Source organism: Saccopteryx leptura, chromosome 5 (assembly GCF_036850995.1).
Source record: "Saccopteryx leptura isolate mSacLep1 chromosome 5, mSacLep1_pri_phased_curated, whole genome shotgun sequence".
In the NCBI taxonomy this organism is placed as follows: domain Eukaryota; kingdom Metazoa; phylum Chordata; class Mammalia; order Chiroptera; family Emballonuridae; genus Saccopteryx; species Saccopteryx leptura.
The window spans coordinates 143,199,017-143,220,736 of NC_089507.1; the positions used below are offsets into that span (position 1 = coordinate 143,199,017).

General features: G+C 48.5%; 1 protein-coding gene across 2 annotated transcripts in view; it reads right to left on the reverse strand.

Annotated features, from left to right (window-relative positions):
- PTPRN2 (protein tyrosine phosphatase receptor type N2) overlaps positions 1-21,720 on the reverse strand; it is a 477,946-nt gene that overhangs the window by 153,675 nt on the left and 302,551 nt on the right. For both annotated transcript variants that reach the window (XM_066385718.1, XM_066385717.1), the window contains exon 12: positions 5,148-5,212. In XM_066385718.1, the coding sequence (XP_066241815.1) occupies positions 5,148-5,212 (65 nt within the window). The remainder of the gene's footprint in view (positions 1-5,147; positions 5,213-21,720) is intronic.

The window sequence follows — 21,720 nt, forward strand, 5'->3', positions numbered from 1 at the left end:
CCTTCACCACCACCCAGTGCTGTGGGGGAGCAGCTGGCAGCTGATGGTAGAACCTCCGGGGATGGCCATCGTAGATATTTAATGCCATTTCATGCAGATTTCCCTTTCCAAACACAAGTGAGCAGCTTTCCCTTAGGTGAACTTCTTGCATTGAGGATAACAAAGTTCAGTTCTGTCAGTCAGGAAATGCAGATTAGAATAAAATACGGTGACTGTGCAATGGGACACCGGTGGCTCCAGCCCCGCTGAACCCACAGCATGGAGGGCTCAGGACAGAGCAGCCCCGGGGCCCAGTGGAGGTCCTGTCCTCATTCTGGAAGCCTGTCGAGAACTCCTGGCCCCTGGGGGCAGGATGCCACAAATTCCCTGGCACTGCAGGCCGTTTGGAGTGCGTCTAGCTGTGCCTGTCTCTGGGAAGCGGGCCCATGGTTTTCTCTGATGCCCAGAGGGTCTCTGGCTGCTGTGGTGGGACACAGGGTCCAGGGTGCTCCCGCTGAGGCGCCCATCCGAGGCCTGTTTTCTGTGGGTCTTACCCGGTGCTTGGGGACAAGCCTGTACTGTTACTCAGTTTGTGTTCTGAGCTCCCTTTCCACCACGTTAGGACCCGTCACATTTTCAACTCAGAGCTGTCCTCACGCCCCTGCTGTCCCGGTCATCCCTCCATGCTAAGGCCCTTTCTCTTCAGTTCCAGAATATGACCTGGTCTAAACGCCAGGGACCTCGCTGCCCGCTGCCTGTGCGTGGCACGCTGCCCTCGGTCCCGTGAATCAGTGACAATGCTGGCCACCACCTCCACCTCCACAGGGGCCCATGAGTCCCAGGTAGCGAGGAGTTGGCCCGGCCCCACTAGGCTCTGGGTCGTCCACACAGGGTGGCGTGGCCTGTGTGTCAACGTGAAGGACGAGAGCTCTGACAGGTCACCCAGGCACTGGGGTTAGGATTCCAGTGCATCTTTTTGGGACACAATTCAGTGCAGAATGAGCTGGCACCTCTGCTCCGCCCCATGTCCCTTCAGCCTGTAGAGTTTGGTCAGTGTGCAGAGGAGTGCCAGCTCCCTATAACACAGACTGGCCCTCCTGGCCACCTGACGGTCAGACGGAGCTCTTTCCCATCTCTTCACAATGTGGGTGGAACTCGCTGCATATCTCGTCTCCTGGGTCTGACCCGGACCTGCTGACCGGAGCCTCAGGGGTTGCGCTGCACACTGGCCTTCTTCCTGTGTCCCAGGGCCCTGGTACATGGCCTGCTGGGCATCCCTGCCTATGTCCCCTGCCCACTGATGTGGCCCGAGTCCGTGTTAATACCCAAGCTTCCCACAGCAAGCACTGACCAAGGGGCCCTCCACTGAAAGTGCGGCATCTCAGCAGACAGGCAGCACCAAGTGGACTTGGAGGGAGAGGAAGCTGTGTTCAGGCACTCTCTATGGATCCGCCCCCTGCCCCTCCCTCCATTTCCGTGGTGAAAGCAGTCATGTAGCCACACACCCCGACCACCACACACATCACACAGTAAACACACAGATCTGTGGGTAGCAGTGTGGCCCCAGCTCACAGACAATTTAAGGACTTGAGCATCAACACAGGCCCAACTACTGGATCTTTCTGAACAAGATCTTCCCAGGACCTCAGCTTGGGACGAGGGCATTGGAAGCACAGACCGGTCAGGCCAAGTGAGGGGCACATGACATGGCGTTCATGCCCCACCTGCCTCACGACCCCCAAGGCTCTTTGAGGAAGTGTCTGCAAACCATGTCTAGTGTCACAGCACAACCGTTGATGCCTTGTGAGCCAGAGGAGGTGTCACAAAGCTGGGAGCAGCTGGGTTTCTGCTATCCCCTTTCTCCCTGAGGCAAGTCAGAAGACTGTCATGGAAGAGGTGGCCTCCCTACACCCAGAGGGGAGAAACTGCCTTTGCTGTGACCCTGCAAATGGGCCTGGCATGGCCCCCACTCAACACCTTCCTGCACGCAGCTCATCGTGCCCACAGCTGCCTGCTCCTGAGACGCAGCATACACACATGAGCACAGTGTCTCAGTCATGGGCCAGCCCCTCCCCTGCCAAATGCCGAGGGGTGTGTGTGTGGGGGTAACCGTACAGCCCTGTGTCTATCACACCACTAAGGAGTAATCCGCTATTTCAGATGCACTCACAGCTACACTCATGGACCTGCCTCCTGGTGGCACTCATCTAGATTACTTTTCTTTCACATAGTTGAGATTTTCTTTGTAATATTATAATCTTCCTTTGGAAGAAGCATGGATTTATTAATTTGGTATAAAAGTGAACACTCTCAGGATATCAGAAATCAGATTTTGAAACGCGACAGAATACCACCCGTCTCTTAGGAGCGTGTGCCTGTACTGAAATCTATTCCTGTCCATTCAGCTGTGTTGAGATAGCCCATTTGGAAAGGTTTGAACTTGCTGCCATCACCTGTGGATCATGAGCACCAAGGAGCATCTGCAAACTCTGTCACTTCTTTAGGGCCACATTGCCCCTCACTCTGGGGTCGAGAGTTGACAGAGGTGCTTGTACCAAATGCATCTCAGAAAAATCAAGGTAATCAAACCAGGCCACTGTTGTGTGCACGAGGCAGTGAACACTGGAAAATGAGACATCGCTAGCTTTTAACAAGTATCTCAACTTGCCCCTCTCCCTCCCATTTTCACCACCCAGAATCCACCCCAAATACAGCAATGCCCCTTCCCTCTGTGGGGGCAGCTTCAGGACTGAAGGGTCCTCAGGCAAAGGCTAACCTGAGCATAATTCAGCTGGAGAGCCCAGGGAGAGTGACCTCCCTGTGACAAACTCTGCCTTCTGGAATGGGGACATGTCACGAGGAAGGACAGGAGAGGAATGCCGGTCTCCACGCACCTGGTGGACCAAGGACCACCTGGCTGCCGCTAAGAACACAGGGGCTTAGGGAGCCTGGAGGTGTGTGGGCAGGCTCACGGCCAGGTGTCAGTCAGCAGGTGAACTAAAGGGTCTGGTGTTCAGCCCCTCCGGGTGATGAGGTCAGGTTTCTGGTGACACAGCGGCCAGAGAGGGAACACTACAGACAGGTAATGAGAACACAGTTTCTGAAAAGTTTTGCTGCAAAGGGAAACAGAACTGCTGGGAGAGTGAGGGGCTCCCTGGTGAGACTGCAGTCAGGGTGTTTTTATAAGGGGCACGCCTGTGCATGGACAGGGACACATGGGGAAAGGAGGAGGCCAGAGGTGCAGGAGAGATGGTGTACCAGTGGGAGGAGGTGGTCCCGAGCGTGATGGCACACTGTCCACTGGAGGAGGAGGAGGGTGTGGGGAGGATGGAAACCTGGGGCACTGACTCACCTGAGAGTGAGACCAGTGCTGAGCTACCTGCGACCTGAGGGAGCAGAGGGAGGCCAACACCCAGACCTGCACCATCTGCCAGGGCCAGGTCCAGGTTCTGCCTGAATGGGACAGAGACTTCCAGTCACCATCAACTGGATCCACTGAGACAGGTAGGATCAAGGGGAAGTCAAGAGAAACTATCCAGAAAGTCTTACAAGACCCACACCTGCAGCGCAGTCAGAGCCCATGGGAGGTAAGTGTGCACACACCCCCACAGACCCAAGGGCAGAGGTGTCTCTGTGCAGAGGGTCCATGCCCAGTGAGGCGGGGCCCCAACCTGGCATTAGGAGACGGAGAGGAGTGTGAATAAGACCGGAACACAGGTGGGCTTAAAATGATTAAAATGGTAAAGTATCCAACCCATAATGAATGTGCAAGACAGTGAGACAAAGATTTGAAGACACAAGAAACAAACTTCTTTCTAGAAGTGAAACGGACAGTAAAATCGGTGTCATGTTTACCACAGACCAGTCCCTCGCATCCGTGAGAAGGAGGACAGCATGTTGGCAGCTGCAAGAGGTCCTCCAAGTGCAGGTGCCACACTGGGGGTGCCCACACCAACCCTGGGGGCTCCTCCTCACACATTGCCAGTCCTGCCCTTCCCTGGGGTCTTCCCAACCCACCTGTGTGGGCCAGAGCTGTTCCCGGTTGGGTTACACAAATGGCTTTAACCTGAACTCATCTGGGTTTCCTCCCCAACCACCGGACGCCAACAGTCCTCGTCCTGTGGAAACAACCCCTCCATGGGGCACAGGTGGTCTTGGACCCGCCAGCCTCACCTCCACTGGCTGCTGATGTCACAGACGGTTGTAAGGGGAGAAGACCAGCATGGCTCATTGTGAACCCGGCCTGGGCCGGGCCAAGGAACCAGGCATAGCGAGTTCCCAGCATTTCCCAAGTTTCCCCATCACTAGTGGCTTCTGTCTGGCACATTGTGCTACAGGAACAGGAATGCTGCCAGGGCCCTGCTCATCTCTAAGCTGCTCCCGCGCTGTGACTCAGCAAACACCTGCGGTCTGTGAGGACAGATGTCTCTCATGCCCAGGGCAGACCCGCTGGAGAGCTGCCCCCAGGATCCGCGGGGTGGTCAGCTGCTCAGCGAGGCTCCTCAGCCCCAGCACGGAGCCCTGGCTTGTGAGCCGCCCCAACGTTTCAAATGCGACAGCTCTACCCAGCGTGGGCCCGCGCTAATTTAGAGGCAGCCCCTCCTGCGAGAGAGCAGCAGCTCCCCAAGTGCAGCTCACTGAAGCCGGTCAGAGATGGGGAATGCGGGCCACGGGCTTCCAGGGTGGAGAGCCCTCAGCCGGCGCTGCGGACACCGCCACCTGAACCAATACAGCCGCGTCTGGACATGACTCTCTGATAGTCACATCAAGGACGGAAGCGTATCTCTTATGCCATCTTCCCCCATGTGTCCGGGAATAATTGAGATAAAAGTGGCCCCGCTGACTCCCAGGAGGAGAGGAGGGGCTCCCCGGCTCGCTCGTGTCCACAGATTCAACCTGGGAAACTCTGGAGAGGAGAGGCGCACGCTCTCCGAAGGTTTCACCATTTCTCACCCACGGTGACTTTTTCTCAGGGAAACGCGAACAATGACTTCAGAAGCAACCCAACACAGTGTACAACCTTCCAGGCACCAGCCAGCAGCCTCCTCTAAGTCACATGATGTTACTGGATTCACGTCCCACGGGGGTGGGGAGCTCAGCAGGCCTCTGCCTGGACAGACCTACACCGTGCCCGATGCATCTGCGAGGGCAGCCCCTCGGTAACTCACCGATCCCACTCCAGCTTGAAGAATTTTAAGTCCAGATGATCTTTCCAGCTTGTCCTTGTGCTCGACTGTTGGGAAAAATGAAGAGGTATAGGGTCAGCTCCGGAGGCCTGGTTCTCAAGATACCCGAGCGTTTTCCTCCATTGAAGTTCAGTTAAATCCCTGCTCAGACCCCCAGGGTGGCAGCAATGCTGGGAACCCCCAAGCGAAAGAATCTGAGCAGGCGCCCCGCTGCCTATGAGAGCCTCCCCTCAGCCGCATCTAGAAGATGCCTCCTAGAGAATTCACAGAATCGCTGGGTGAGAGATTGTATGCAGACATGGTTGCAAACTTTGAAGCCTTATTTTAGAACAAAATGATGGCTATGAATGAGATGACCACTTGGAAATAAGTCTGAACTATCACTTGTGTTCATTCCTGTGTTCATCCTGCTTGTGCTGGGGGCAGTCTTAGTCCTTCTTACTCGCCACCCTAAGAGAAACACTCTGCAATGACTTAGCTCCAACAGGAGCCTCATCCTAGTTGGCTTCTGACGCAGAATGAGGTTTCAGAGAAGGAGTCACCCCCACATCAGACCAAGGACAATGAGCTCTGGAAGCAATGAGCACAGGCACCCGAACCCAACCATCTCAAGTTCACACCACAAACCCTCCTGTCCCCACTGTGTCGAGAGGAAGAAGTCACCAAGCAATTGACCTTGGCTACGGTTCTGTGGAAATATGCTTTTGGATGAAGCCTCTGTCATTTGGAAATGACAGCCAGAAAGAATAGAATTTTATTTCAGATTCAAGATTGAAGCACACGCTGCGGTTGTGGTTAATGCAGGAGGCAAGGGGAAGTGTCCATTGGGGGGTGCGCAGTGATCTTCACGGGACAGACGGACGAGCGCGCCACCGCCTCCTTCCACCTACTGGCCTCCCCATCATCTCATGGAAGGCTTTCCCCTCAGAATGAACAAACACATGTTCACACTTGGGTAATGAGCTACCACTGGCAGGACACGGCAGATGCAGCCCCTGCGGGTTAGAGCCTCAGAACCTCATGGCACCTATTGCTGTGCGGTGGTGGGGGAGACTGGCGGGCCCTGGCAGAAAAGAGCTTATGAATGGAGGAGGGTGTTCTTCAGGAAACAGAGTCTAAAGCAATGGGTTTTGTGTTCTGATGTGAACAGAAAACGTGTTATTGAAGGGCAGCTACTATAAGGATCACAATGAACTCTTAAATAGGCCAAGGAGCAGAAAGCATGGGAAAGAGGAACTGAAACACCCTGTTAATCGCTACCCAGCAGCAACAGGGATCTCGGGCTGGAGAACAGAAACCCCCTCCCAATAATGGGGCTCGAGGACCTCCCGTGAGGGCGGGGTAGAGGCCTGCCTGCCCTATGCAGCAAGGGCTTCTGGACAATATGTAAGGGGACTAGGAGCCGGCCTGGTTTGTGCTGCAGCTAAACCTTACCCACAGAGCAGGCAGCGGCCCTGCGGCATTGTACAGGTAGCCGAGGGCTGGCCCCTCTTTTCCTGAGCACCTCCTGGTTGTGGTCTGTAGGGTAATGTTGTGCTTCTCAGCAGAGCCTGCAAGCATGCCCTTTCTGTCTTCCACAAACACCCCTGGCCTTGTGTGGCCAGTTCCCGTGGCCCAGACCCTCAGGCAGCTTTGTCCTGGACAGAAGCACCCCACCGACCTTCTTAGCTCAGAGAAAACACATCATTGTCCAGGCAGCCCAGCACGTTGCCTCAGTTTCCCTCATTAAAACTGCGCTTGAACATCCACCTCATGGGTGGGTGTGAGGACTGCATAGGAGCCTGTGTGAACCGTGCTCACCCAGGGTGGCTCACAGCAGCGGTTAATCAATGGTTTTATTGGACCTGCATGGTACCCAGCCTGTGTTCAATCTTAAGAGGAAGATTACCGTTGGCTTGCTCATTGCTGTAAAATGTCAATAATCTCTGGTCTTCGATGTTATGAATTTGTTGGTCAATGCTCCTGTCTGTACTTCCGAGGCTGAGTGTGAGCAGTGCCCCTCCGTGTCCTGGGTTAGGGACCTCTGCCTGCAGCAGAGTTGCTCCTCAGCCATCTGCACATATATACACACATATGTGCACACATATGCATGCATACATGACTAGGGAAGACCCAGGAATGGTGTCCTGTGGTTCATCTTCTCACAACACAAGGCTTTGCACACATTTCTTCATTTTCCATAAGGATGTCTGGAGTGGTGGGCACTGTACCGAGGCAGCCCTGGCTAATGGTACCCCCATGCCGCCCGGCTCTTCTCAGAAGGAAATAAGATCGTTTGCTCTGATAATGTCACAGAGAGCCTTTCTGAGGCTGTGGGCACCATCTGTTTAATCATTCATTCCAGAATTGTGCCTGACACATTCAGCTCCATCCATGGTCACCTCAAGTCATGGTGAAGAAACTTCATCACCATCTTGAGAGACACTGTGTCCCAAGCAGGAGCCAAGGAAGTGGCGGGCCTCTAAAAACTCCGGTTCCAGCAGCCCCATCTTCCAGCTTCTTCCCAGAGGTGCTTTGTGGACAAGTCAATGGGTTTCCAACCACATCTGCTCACCTCCCGGCAGCTATGGGACTCAGACTGACTTCAGTGGCTTTGTGACCTTTGTCCCAGTCTCAGTGCCGACCTGTCCGACAATGCCTAGTCTCACCTTTATTTTATTTTAGTGCTTTGTTTTTTGAAATGTCTTATCAGGGGAGATGACAAAAACAAAGATGCTGTGTGATTTTGCCTTTTTTTCTAGTTTATGTAATAAAGTCACACAATTTGTTCTAAGCATGGCCTATCTTTTCATTTTAACCTCAAATATGCCCCAAACAAAAACAATGCCTAGTAGTTGTCAGACGTTTGTAACCTCAGACCATCCAACATCCTTCCCTCAGGTACAGCACTCCCTCCCTGCCGACCTGCAAACACACCGGCTCTTCCTCTGAAATGCTGAGTGGAGGAGCACCGTCACCTTTTGGTGAACTCTGCGATGACAATTACAGTCTTTGCAGAGGCATTTCTGGGGGAAAGGGAAGCTTTGCTTTTGCCAGATGTTCCGTCCAACATTGGTTCTGACTTACTTTCACGGTCAAGTGCAGATTCTGAGCTGGGGGCGGGGGGGATGAGCAGCCAGCGCAGGCACAGGCTCAAGACCGCGGAGCTGCGGAGAAGCTGCTTTAATGAGGGAGGACAACGCATAAAGCCGGCTTTTATCTTCACGGAGACAAAAAGGTTTCCAAATACTAAAAAGAAGTCCTTTAAAATTAAATTCACTAGATGAAGGATATGCAAATTGCCTGGAGAAGCAGAACCCTACAATATTCTCAAAATTCTGTAATAGCCCATTTAATTAATATTTTAATTTATCAGAATGCTTCTCTGCACTTGACAATTTATGCAGCATCCCGCGTAATTAGGCACGCCGCTGCAGTGGAGTGGTTCTGCCTCTCTCCATTCCCCGCTATTTTAACCTGAAAGGACGTGCAGAGTCTCTGCTGCGGTCTGCGCAGCGATGAGGCCACTCAGGGGCTGAGAGCCATTAGGGGGCTCGCAGAGAGGGCAGGGAGGCAGGCATCTGAAGATTTTTGTAAAAGTTGTGCATTTAGACAAAAATCCAGCAATAATTGCAGAGTATAGAATGTGAGTCTTCTCATCAAAAATATAAAATAGATATAAATTGAAAATTAAAATGGTCTTCAAAATGGTTATGTTTTTAAAAAGTGAACTGTTATAAAACAAAATACAATTAGGAAAAAAGCTTTAAATCACAAACATTTAAATGAAGCTGAATTTTTAATTGTTTTTGAAAATTTAATCAAATTGACATTTTAATGGAAATATGTGCCATTCTCTTCAGTACCCACCTTGTTGCCACTGTCACGAGGCAGCAGCGTGATCAGGTGTGTTAGGCGTGGACCGAGGTACATAAAATGAGTCAGGGAGAGGGATGGTTCAGGACCGCAGAATGCTTAGGGGCATGCACAGCATGAGGAGTGGTGGGCGGAGCTGTCTGGAGGGTGACAGGGATAGCTTAGCCAGGACCCCTCCCAGAGCCACAGGCTGACATGCCAGAGTGGACTCAGCCTTGCTAGGGGATGAGGCCGCTCCAGGTAACAATTCTTGGCTTTTTCTGCCAACTGGCAGGTTTGGCAAGCTAATCAATTAGTGTCTTCTCCCTGCCACTGTGTCCTCAGGTCAGGCCCTTCCCCACCCTGCCAAGCTCATGACCCTGGTGGCACTAGGCAGCAGTCACGTGCTCTTCTAGAGTAGTGATTTTCAATCCATGTGCCAGTAATAAGAAAATATGTCTCTCCTGCCTTCTGGTTTCATTTTGGCTGCTGAGAAATTGGCTACGGGTCAAATTCTCATTTCATTCTGGAAAGCTTGTCTTTTCTCCTTGCCTGCTTTTAAGATTCTCTCTTTGGGGTATGCTGCAGTTTCTCTCTTATAAATTTAGATGCATAATTGTTTTCACGCCAATAGACTTCTTGAGTCTGAGAATGGTATTTTCCATCAGTGACAGAAAATTTTCAGCCATTGCATCTGCAAATATTGCCTCTTGATTACTCTCTCTTCTCCTGGAACACCTATTAGATGTATATAGGATTTTCTTACCTGGTTTTCTAAGTCTCCTTACTCCTTTTTCTTCCTTCCTTCCTTCCTTCCTTCCTTCCTTCCTTCCTTCCTTCCTTCCTTCCTTCCTTCCTCCCTCCCTCCCTCCCTCCCTTCCTTTCTTTCTCTCTCTCTCTTTCTATTTCTCTCTCTTTCTTTCTCTCTCTCTCCTTCCTCCCTCCTTCCTTTTCTTCCTTTCCTTCTTTCTTCTTCTTAGAGAGAGAGAGCAATTGTATGTTGAACTTTGTATACATATAAAATATAGTATACTATAATATGTATAGTACACTAAAGATAACTATAAATTAACATGTGTATAAAATGAAAAGGTTACTCAGTGTTTTTCATGCAGCTTGCTGTAGAAACTCTTGCTTATTGTGAAAGAGAAGTTCCAGGAGACTCCCCCATTACACAGTGCCCCCTCGAGCGTGGACACCAGTTCCTTTGCCCATGGTCTTGTCCCCGCAGCTCTGGGAGCAAGGCTGGGCAAGGGGCAGGCCCACAGCAGCAGGGTCCAGCCTCCCCCAAGGCTGCGTCTGCTGACACGGCCTACTGCCAGGGCAGCTGCAGGAAGTAAAGTTAGGTCCTTCTGAACTTGAGCCACTGTTCACTTCCTGGTACTGTCACCAAGTAGTGTGTCAACCTGACTCACTGGTCCCCCTTTATTATCTTTTACTCGTAAAGGAGACATGAGGCCAGGTCTGTAGCGGCCATCACGTCTTGTCCTGAGAGGGGCAGTGGTGCTTTCCCTACAGGACCACTCAACTCCACCCTCACACGCCAGCGTCCACCAGCTAGACAGCTCCCAGGGGACCCACTCCCCACTGCAGAGATGCTCTGGGGGCTGGTCACATGACCTGTCCACTTGCTCGCGGCCACTGCAGCAGGACGCGTTGCTTCACTCTCTCTGCCACTCCACACCTGACCCTTCTGCTTTTTAATGCCTGCACTGAAGGGAAGCTGTCAGCACGTTCACGGGAGCACAGGGTCTGAAGACTTGCTCTCCTTGGAAACTGAAAGGTCAATTTGTCAAACCTACACCTTGGGTCCCAAGAAAGGCCTGTTAGTCCTGTTTTCCAGCCATAACTGAGTAAATAAATGAGCCTTTTATCTGCCGGGTCTCCTGTGAAGTCTCCTGGGAGTGGGCAGGGTCTCAGTGGAAACGGAGCTTAGCCGCGAGGTAATAACAATGACAGGCAGGAAGAGCAAATGTCACCTTCAATTTCTAAGTCATTTTTCAAATTATTTTAATTAGATATTGTTTCAATCTCACTTACATTAATTTAATATCTGATATCAACATTTCAGTTTTCAATTTGTGCAAATGATTTCTCCCAGTCTGCCTGGTTGCCTGGAATAATTTAAAACACAATGTTTATCTTCAGTCTTCTTCAGCGTGTGGGCCTGGTTCGCTGCTGTGCCCAATAGAAGTGACGAGAGGGAGGGGCCCTGGTGTTTGGGGAAATGAAATCTGTCGTCTCATCATTTATTGCAGACAGTGAGCAGGTAGAGCTCAGGCCAGGAGCTTATCATAAAATTTAACCCAATTTTACTATATAATTGGCTTTTTCAATGCAAATTTCTGTGAAATCTGATTTTTTTAAATTAAAAGGCATCTGAATAAACAGCCATATTCCACCACCAATACTTTTCTGACAGTTTTCAATAAGGCCTTGAACACACTCCCAAAAGATCCTTCCCCACCCCACCACACCGTCACAGTTTTGAGTTCTGAATTGTGGCATACTTTTTTTTTTTTTAAATACGTACGGAGTCTAGTAAACACATGTCTTTTATAAAGGCTGATATGAACTTAAATTAGGGCTCTACAATATAAAATGTGGAACAAGTTAGATATCCTCAAATGCCCTTCTAAGACAAGAAAATTAGTTATATTCTTTTAGTTGATAATTAGAAATATGCAGATCCAAATTCTTTTTGAAATGTTTAAAGAGCTGGAAACAGTGAACATACTCTTCAAGCCACTTGAAAGCAACATAAGCCCAAACTACAACCCTATCTACACAGCAAAAGCTAAACAATAAAAAAATAGGAAGGGATGAGGATAAGTAAAAACACATATAGTTATTACAATAAATGTAAACAGGTTAAATTATCCAGGACAAACTCATTTAGGTTAGACTATATGTGATGTATAAGAAATACATCTAAGCAGCTCAGAAAGATTAAAAATTGAAAGGGTAGAAAAAGTGAGGTAGATATAAACAAGTTAAGGAAGGGTCATGGTATTAACATCATGACAATGTGTAATTTTTTATTTATATGTTAATGTTAAAAAAATCTAAAATGAAGGTATAGTATTGAGCTAATATGCACCAAGAAATAAAACAAACTGTTGAAATTCATATAGAAGAATGACACACTGCTAACAGCTGGGCAGAAAGAACACTACTATGACAGCCAACACGGACTGTCACAGTACTTTGGGACCTCAAAGTTTACCCACATGACAACCCCTGACATGGGTACTTCCGACTGCCCCACTGTTCTAATGGGGAAGTCACATGGCTAGTAAATGTCAGAAAGATTTGAAATAGTCTCCCTAACCCACATGGAGGACATACAGAAAGTCTTATTTTAATAAAGATTATTCAGTAGCAATTGACCAAACTTGGGAAACAACCATACAACGAATCAGCTACGGGGCCTCAGTGAAGGTGTTCACAATCTCCAAACAGTAACACTTACACAGGTTGCATTCTCTAATCACAAGCTAATAAAATTAGAAACTGAATCCACAGAAAACAAAACTCCAATCCGCTAGGCCCTGATGAATACACCCCGATGATATGGAAAGAAGAAACAGGAACTACGGTCATAGAACACTTAGTGGGGGCATGAGAACACCGAGTCTCCACGTGTCCCCACATGTGAGGGCACAGCACCATCCTGTGGGTTTGAAGCCCCAATGGCTTCATTATCACATAAGAAGAAGGCAAACAGAAAACCGGGCAAGAAGTGAAATAGTTAAAAGTTAAGGGAAGGAATGGAAATACATAATAAAAATACAAATTAATAAACTAAAGAAGGAAAACATAATTAAGAATAAACCCAAGAGCTTGATTTTAGGGAAAAATACATAAATTCTTACCAGAAAACTAATTAAAAAATAAGACACCTCAAATCACCAAATTACCAAAAATTATGAAAAATGAAAACCTCAGATACAGTGGAAATTTAACAGTTACAAGCTAACAATACTACTAATACGCAAAAACTGCAACTCTTAAGAAATTAAACTATGAACAAAAACTATAAATTACTAAACTGGCAAAGAATGAAGAAAGAACTCTAAATATATAACTGTAGACAAATGGAAAAGATTGTCAAAGAATTAACCTTCAAGAAAAGTATAAGGCCCAGATATCAAGCAGTGAATGGACCTGGGTCAGTACCTTCAGGTTTGCAGCCGAGTGTGGGAATCCACAGGTATGAGTACAGTCAGGTCCTGAGCTCTCAGTGACAGGGACTTGTGGTGGCCACTGATGGTGCAGAGCCCCAGGGACCCTGCCCCCTGCACTGCGGCCCCGAGGGCTGTGGTTGGATGGTCTTGCCTTTGTGCCATTCCAGACAGAGGGCGCAGGTGCTGAGATGTCCAACACCATGTGGGAAAAATATTCATTTCATCCCTGAACTTCATGAGCCAGAAGTTAAGTCAGCTGCACAAGTAGGACCAACTGATCACTGACAAAGGAGCAAGACTGTCTCTAACATGTGGTGCCGGGACACTGTCCAACCCAGTAGAACAGGATCTTCACACAGACCTCACACCCTTCACAGAAACTAATTCAAAAGAATGTAAAATGTAAAAGTCAAGACTGAGCAACTCCTAGGAGTTAATATGGGAGAAAGTCTGGATGTCTTGGGTGCAGTGGTGATTTTTTAGATACAACGCCAAAAGCACATTCTAGAAAAGAAAATATTTACACATTGGACTTTGTTAAAATTAAAAAATTTCTGCTCTGCAAAGGACACTGTTAAGAGAATAAAAGACAAGCCACAGGCTGGGAGAAAATATTTGCAGAATACATATGATAAAGGATTATTATCCAAAATATAAAAACTCTTAATAGCAACAAGAAAACAACCCCATTAATGTCCCCCCCAAAAGACCTTAACAGACGCCTCACTAAATAAGATGGACAGATGGCAAACAAGTAAATGAAAAGATACTCTTCATCATAAGTCATCAGAGAAATACAAATTAAAACAACGAGATACCACTACATACATCAGCAGTTCTCAACCTGTGGGTCGCGACCCCAGCGGGGGTCGAACGACCAAAACACAGGGGTCGCCTAAAGCCATTGGAAAATACATATTTATTATACAATACATTTTTAAATACAATATGTATTTCTGATGGCTTTAGGCGACCCCTGTGTTTTGGTCGATCGACTCCGCCGGGGTCGCTACCCACAGGTTGAGAACTGCTGCCTTACATAGTAGGAAGGCCTAAATACAGAACTCTTAACAACACCAAGTGCTGGCGAGGATGTGGAGCAGCAAGAACCCTCATCAGTTTCTTACAAAACTAAGCATACACTCCCCATACGACCCAGCAACCTCGCTCCTCAGTATTTACCCACAGGAGCTGAAAACTTACCTGAGACAAAAGCCTGCATGTGGGTGTTTAAAGCTGCTTTATTCATAACTGCCAAACCCTGGAAGCAACTGAGGCATCCTTCAGCAGGTGAATGGACAAACACACCAGTCCACTCACACCACAGAATTTTATTCAGCACCAAAAAGAAATGGCTATGAAGTCATGAAAAACATGGAGGAAGCTTAAATCCATTTTACTAAAGTGAGAGAAGCCGATCTGAAAAGGCTACATGTTGTATGATTCCAATTTTATGATGTTCTGAGAAGGGCAAAACTATGAGGACAGTTAATGGTCAGTATGGCCAGGGGTTGGTAGGCGGAAGAAAGAAGGAGGAAGGAGGAATAGCTACCACAATGGTGGACACACGCCAGTCACTACACATTTATCAAAACCACAGAATGGATGATCAAGAGTGAACCCCGAGGTAAACCACGGACCTTAGTCAATCCTGTGTCGATATTGGCTCATCAATGTGGTGCGTGTACCTACTACTACGACATACCAACAAGGAGACTGTGGGGCTGGGAGGGGAGCAGGTATACAGGATACAGAAACTCTACTTTCTGCTCCGTTTTTCTGTAAATGTAAAACTGCTCTAAATGTAAAAAAGAATGCCTATGAAAAACATAAAAAGCAAACTCAAGAGTAGTTTTTATTTGAAGTGACATCCCTGGGCAGATGCTTGAATGCCTTAAGGACTTTAGGTAAAAGAGCTCCCATTGCACAAGATTATTATTGTAAAGGAATTTTCAGAATTTTGAAGAGCAATTATTTTCCAATTCAACTGACTGGCACTCTAGGTCTAACATCTCAATATGAGATCTCTCGCTTTAAGAGACCAGGAGAGCCTGACCAGGCAGTGGTGCAGTGGATAGAGCATTGGCCTGGGATGCTAAGGACCCCGGTTCAAAACTCCAAGGTCAAGTGCAGGCTCATCCAGCTTGAGTGTGGAGTCACCTGGCTTGAGAGTGGTTTCCTAAACATGACCCCATGGTTGCTGGCTTGAAGCCCAAGGTCATTGGCTTGAGCCCAAGGTCACTGGCTTGAGCAAGGGGTCACTAGGTCTGCTGTAGCCCCCTCCTCCCTTCAAGGCACATATGAGAAAGCAATCAATGAACAACTAAGGTGCCACAGAGAAGAACTGATGCTTCTCCTCTCCCTTCCTGTCTGTCTGTCCCTGTCTGTCCCAGAGGCAGAGGAGAAGGGTGACCTGCAGAGTTGCGGAGCTCTGGCTGGCTTCTCCCCACTGGCCATGGGTCCTCTCTGCGTCCTGACACATGGCAAACATGGAAATGACATCGGGCCATGGTCCTCAGTACTGGGCCGGGTGGGCTGTGTAACCCACTCTGCAGAGTTGGGGCTGCATAGAAATTTATGGGGGAGAATCATGTAAGGAAACTGTGTCCAGGGCTAAGGCTGATTGACAGCAGTGCGTGCCAAGCCAGTGAGTGTGGCTTTGCTTCCATGGCTCTCCCCACATGGGCCCCTCTCGCTGGGGTTGGGGGTGGCACTTGTGCTGAGGTCAGGCCCTGCTCCTTCCCAATGCCTGAGAGGAGCGTCTTTATCTCTCACAGGGAGGACGACATCATTATGCAGCTCCCTGAAATCAGCCTCTGAGTTGGGAAAACATTTCCCATATTTCAACTGACTGCTTCACTAAATCACAAATAATACAGCTAATCCGTAAGGTCACTCGCTCACAGAAACCTATTTGCTGTGCTTCAGAGCAAAATGAAAATATACATTTCAGACAATGCCACGGGTGCCACGCCGTCTCCAGGCTGCCATCCTGCGGTCTCCTTCCACTGGCAGCTGAGAAACTCCTCCCTCTCCTGAAAGCCATTTTAATAAACACCCCAGGGACTGTTTACTCGGGTGAACACATTATTTGTAGCCAGGTTTAATGTGAAATTTAGCCTAAACTGTATGTGTTTCAATGCAGGCCTATAAATAAAACATCAGTCTGGATTTTTCATCTTTATCCCAACACTCTGCAATGCACTGTATTAGAGCAATCCACTGGGAAATTTTTCTAACCCGAACTACACAAATCAGGTAAGTCGCAGAAACCTTCTGCCAGCCAGCATCACAGGGGCTGAGGCAATGGGCAGTTCTTCACTACAATCCTGAGGAAAGAACAGGCAGGTGTGGGGAGCCCTTGGGGGACCATCCGTGACCGGGATGGGTGTCTGCTGGCCTGAGCCGTCCATGGGAAATGCCTTGGGGGGTGAGCTCAATCTTCAGAGGAAACTAGGGAGGCTGTCACTTCTGCAAATGGCTCTGGCAGATAGAAATGCTGCCCCAAAAAGCCAGTGAGAGGGAATGTCAAAGGATAAAGTGAAACCTCTGCTGCACTGGCTTGGGGACCCATGCACCCCAGGATGATTTCCAAGGCCCTGAATTTGGTCCCACGTCAGAGCTGGTGACCTGACTGAGGCCAGCAGCATCCCTCATCACCGCTCCATGATGGTGACTTTCATTCTTGAGCCCTGAGGAAGTTGGGATGTGGAATTTACACACTACCGAGGGTGCTCTCATGTATTCTGGTAATGCTGGAAGACGAGCCCTCCATGTGCTGATTTACGACTAGCCACACCCAGCAGGCAGTGCCCACCCTCATGGCTCATGGTCTAGCTCAGGGGTAGTCAACCATTTTATACCTACCACCCACTTTTGTATCTCTGTTCGTAATAAAATTTTCTAACTGCCCACCAGTTCCACAGTAATGGTGATTTATAAAGTAGGGAAGTAACTTTACTTTATAAAATTTATAAAGCAGAATTACAGCAAGTTAAAGCATATAATAATAATTACTTACCAAGTACTTTATGTTGGATTTTTGCTAAGTTTGGCAGAATAAATCTTTATAAAACAACTTACTATAGTTAAATCTATCTTTTTATTTATACTTTGGTTGCTCCACTCTTGCCCACCACGAAAGCTGGAACGCCCACTAGTGGGCGGTAGAAACCAGGTTGACAACCACTGGTCTAGCTCATCCAAGCTTCGCAACTTTAAGCCGTGTCACCCTCACGATCATTAAATGTTGAAACCATGGCAGCCGGCATTCACATAGGCAAATGTGGCTGCTGATGTGCCCAGGTCACTGAGCTTAGCACCTCACTTTAGTAGGTAAATCTCTTCCAGAAGCTCCCAGAGTCCTAAACATCGGCCTGTATTCGCTGTGCCCAAACTGCTCCTGTCAGAGTGGACGTGGAAGGTCCAGCCCCTGTTCAGCTCCACGCTGGAGCTGCCAGACTCCCTGTGGGGGTGGCTGCAGTTGTGTCCTGCCTGCCGGGTTGAGCAGCTGTCCCTGCGGAAGGCAGGTAGAAGCCATGGTGCCTTGAGAGCTGTGATGTGCACAGAAAGTGCCAGGTCTGACTCATAACTGTCACTCGGGAGGGCCTGAGACCTTCCTTCCCAACAAGCTCCCTGGAGCCAGGGATGCTGGCCAAGGCCACAGAGCTGTGCCAGCGAGCAGCTAGCCTTTAATCATCACGCCCTGAAACAATCAGGAAAAATGACATTTAAAAAGCGAAACTGGGGAGGACAGAGTGGGCAGCCTTTTTTTAGAATTCCGCGTCGAAAACACACCCATACCCAGAACCTCCCTGAAGAGAAAGCCGGGCACAGAGGGATGCGTCCTGTGTATCTGGCAAATTCATCACTGCTCTTCATGTTCCACCTGACCTCTCTCTAAAATATTCATAGCAGACAGTGTGTTCCATGATAGCAATTAGAGCGGGCTCTGGTTAATATCTGATCACAAAGGTAGCATAATCCATACATCCTGATGGCCTCTTCTGGCTTTGCTAAGTTGGGAGGAGGAGCTGTGTCAGCTTCTCCGACAGTGGCTCCCCAGGTCCCTTCTGCGCAGTGGAGTCCCTTCCCAGATTGTCTGTGGGTTTACACACCCCGTAATTCACTGAAGTAGTTTCCTTGCTCCCGTGGGGGGGGGGGTTTGTGGGCAGACTGTAGTGGGCACGCCTGTCGCTGATGTCACTATCGGTGTCCATGGGAGGTGCTATTCGTGGATGAAATGAATATATTTATGACAATGTTAAAAGTTGTTTTGTCGTCCAAAATATCTGACACAGGAATGTGTTTGGAGATTTTTTTCTTTGCAAGAGGTAGAATCAGCTTCCTACCAGTGATGCACACAATGACCTTCCTCCACTTTCCAGCGAGGGTACCGGTAGGCGATGCCCACGCTCCCACCGGGGCTGGGAGACAAGGAGATGGAGACTTCCTTCCAGTGGTTCTGTGGAGCTGCAGTCAGATGGGGACCTAGAGGCCATGGAGCAGAGGTCAGTGGCCCCAGTTCAAGGACGTGGTGTTGTGTCCTCCAGGCTGTCTGAGCCTGGTTCCCTGGCTTCCCCAGCAAGTCTGTGAAGTAGCCAATACCTTGCAAAAGTGAATCTGCTGTTTAAACCAGGCTTCTGCTACTTATCCATATGAATTCTGACTGCTACGAGACACAGGGGGTGACGATGACGTCTCTAGAGGGGAATGGTCATGTAACCAAGACTCCCTCTAAGAAAGGCGGGTCCAGGAGAGAGTTCTGACTTTGCCGAGAAGGACACAGAAATCTGAGGCCCAAGTAGGGTTGCCAGGACAATAGGGACCGGGTGATTTTTCTCTGTTTTCCCAACAGCATCCCATCTTTCCCCAAATACATGCTGAACAGGCATTTAAAGAACGGCCATTCACTAGGAGCTTGGTTTCTAGTCTAGTTCTCTTTCAGGAAGCATGTGCGTTCACCTGGGGCTTCAGCACCCATTCCTAACCTGTGTTCACAACCTGGGGGAGAGGAGGCACATGTCCCAATGGATAAATTAAAAGATGCAGGTTCCTTTGTAAGATTTTTATGGGTAATTCCATAAACTTGCATTTTTATGTATGACTAAGGGCTACTGACAGTAAGTTGTTGAGACTGTTAAAAGGTCAGCTTTGATAAACTAAACTTAGTAAATGACTAGAATTAACCAGGACTCAAATTCTGTGCTCTGTTTATTTTTCCCCCCAATAGGATCCTGTTCTTCAGGTTGGACAATTTCTACTCATTTGTCCTCTAAGTTTGCTGATCTTTTTTTTTTTCTGCAGTCCGATGTGAAGTTAAGTCCATTTGGGCACTTTTCATTTACGTGTTGTACTTTTCTAAAATTTCTGTGTTCTCCCGTAGTCTCTGCTTTTCTGCTGAAGTTCCCCAAATATCTACTCCTATGATCATGTTTTTCTTTTAAGTTCTTGGACATATTTCTAATAGCTATTTTAAAGTTCTTGTCTGTGTCTATTGACTACTTTCTTTTTTCTTTCTTTTTTTTTTATTATGGGTCACATTTTCCTGTTTCATCACAGATTTAGTTATTTTTTATTGCATGCTGGACATTTTGATTGGGAAGTCATAGGAATGTATTTATTATATCTTGCTGCTTTTAAAATTAGAAATAACTGAATTATTGATATCTACATTTATCAATATTTTTCTTTCTTTGGAGCTGTTTAATTATTCTTAGAATGTGCACCAACATGTTTTGACATGTATGCTTTGCAATCCAAAAGTGAACCAGTCTTGCACCTATTACTAAAGTAAATGAAAACTACTTCATGTTTAACCTATAATCACATTTTCTGGTACAGGAATAGTCACTGAATTTTACTGCAAATACACTACTATGTGCACGTCTGAATTGATAAGAAAAGCTATGTGGCCTCAAGTAATTTTTATTTTTATTTTTATTTTATTTTATTTATTCATTTTAGAGAGGAGAGAGAGGGAGAGAGAGACAGAGACAGAGAGAGACAAAGAGAGACAGGGGGAGGAGCTGGAAGCATCAACTCCCATATGTGCCTTGACCAGGAAAGCCCAGGGTTTCGAACTGGCGACCTCAGCATTTCCAGGTCGATGCTTTATCCACTGCGCCACCACAGGTCAAGCTCAAGTAATTTTTAAAAAGGACTGAAATGCACTGGGCTAAGCTCTGTTTTCTTTGGGGCAGCACGTCAGACTCTGTGAGTGTCACTACCACCTGCGCGACTCTGCATGCAGATATGCTGGCTGCTGATTCTCCGCTCCTGCACGTCCAGGCCCATCCCTGAATCTGCTGAGCACCCTGTTGTGCTCCCTAGTCACCGTCCCATCTCCTCCCGAGATGAGTCTGCCAACCTGGATCATTACCATGGACTCCGCACAACTCCCCCAACTCCAGTCACTCTGACTTCTAATAGCTCATCTTCTCTGAAGCCAGACTGAGCTTCTGAAATGCAAATCCCATCACGTGAGACCCATTCAGCTCTCTTCAAAGGCTTCCCGTCCCCTTTGGAGGGTTTCTGAGCTCCCCAGCGAGCGTAAGAAGCCCTCTCTTGAGGGGCACTCTCTCCATTCTCCCACCATTATCTTAAGCGTATCCTGCTCTCAGTCCTGTCCACATCTTGTGCACACGTCTGCCTTGTGCAGAGCAGAATGCCTTCCCTCTCCTCCCACCCCATGCCCGCCTCCTTCACCGGGGTGATTCCTTTTCACTTCTCAGAGCTCCTCTCGGGCGCTTGTTCCAGGAAGCCCTCCTGGTGCCCTGTGTACTCGAGGCTGCCTCAGTGCTCTGCCACAGCTAGAGAGCTGTGGTTCCCTGGATCAATGTTGCAGGCCCTTCACATGAGAGACAGCATGAACCAGGAACTAGACACATATAGGAGATTAACTCGAAAAAGGTTTCAGAGGGGATGCACAGTCCACTCCTGCTGGGCATGGGGGAGGCCAAGATGTTCACTGAAGAAATAAGATGGGATGAGAGGATGCTCACCTTGACCTTGGAGTGGATTGTGCAGGCCATAGTGACATCCCTGTTGTCAGTATGATGCCTCATGGGAGAATAAATCCTCTAAGGATAGCTCCCAATGGCTTCACACTTCTAAATACAGTGCTCCACAGCAGCCCAGTGAGGATGGTTCTACCTTTTGCACGTGGGGGAAAATGTTTAAAAAGCCAGGGAGGAGCTGGACTCATGAGTCCAAAGGTTTTGCTCCCCACTGTCACCACATCTGTTTGCCACTGAGAACAAGGCAACAATAAAGCTGCAGCACAACCCCATGCCATCCCAGTCCACCTCATCCGTTCTCCCCAACGCCACAAACAGGAGCCCACCAACGATCTGCCTCCAGCAGTGCCAGCTACCGCCTCCGTGGTTCAGGCATTTGTCCCCATCGAACGCCTTCCTACTCCCACCAGCACTGCCTTTTCCTCTGACAAGGCCACGTTAGAATCTGGAAACAGTGTGACACACGGAGCCCCTCAGATCTGAAGCAAATGCCATCGCCGTGTGTTTTGTGCATCA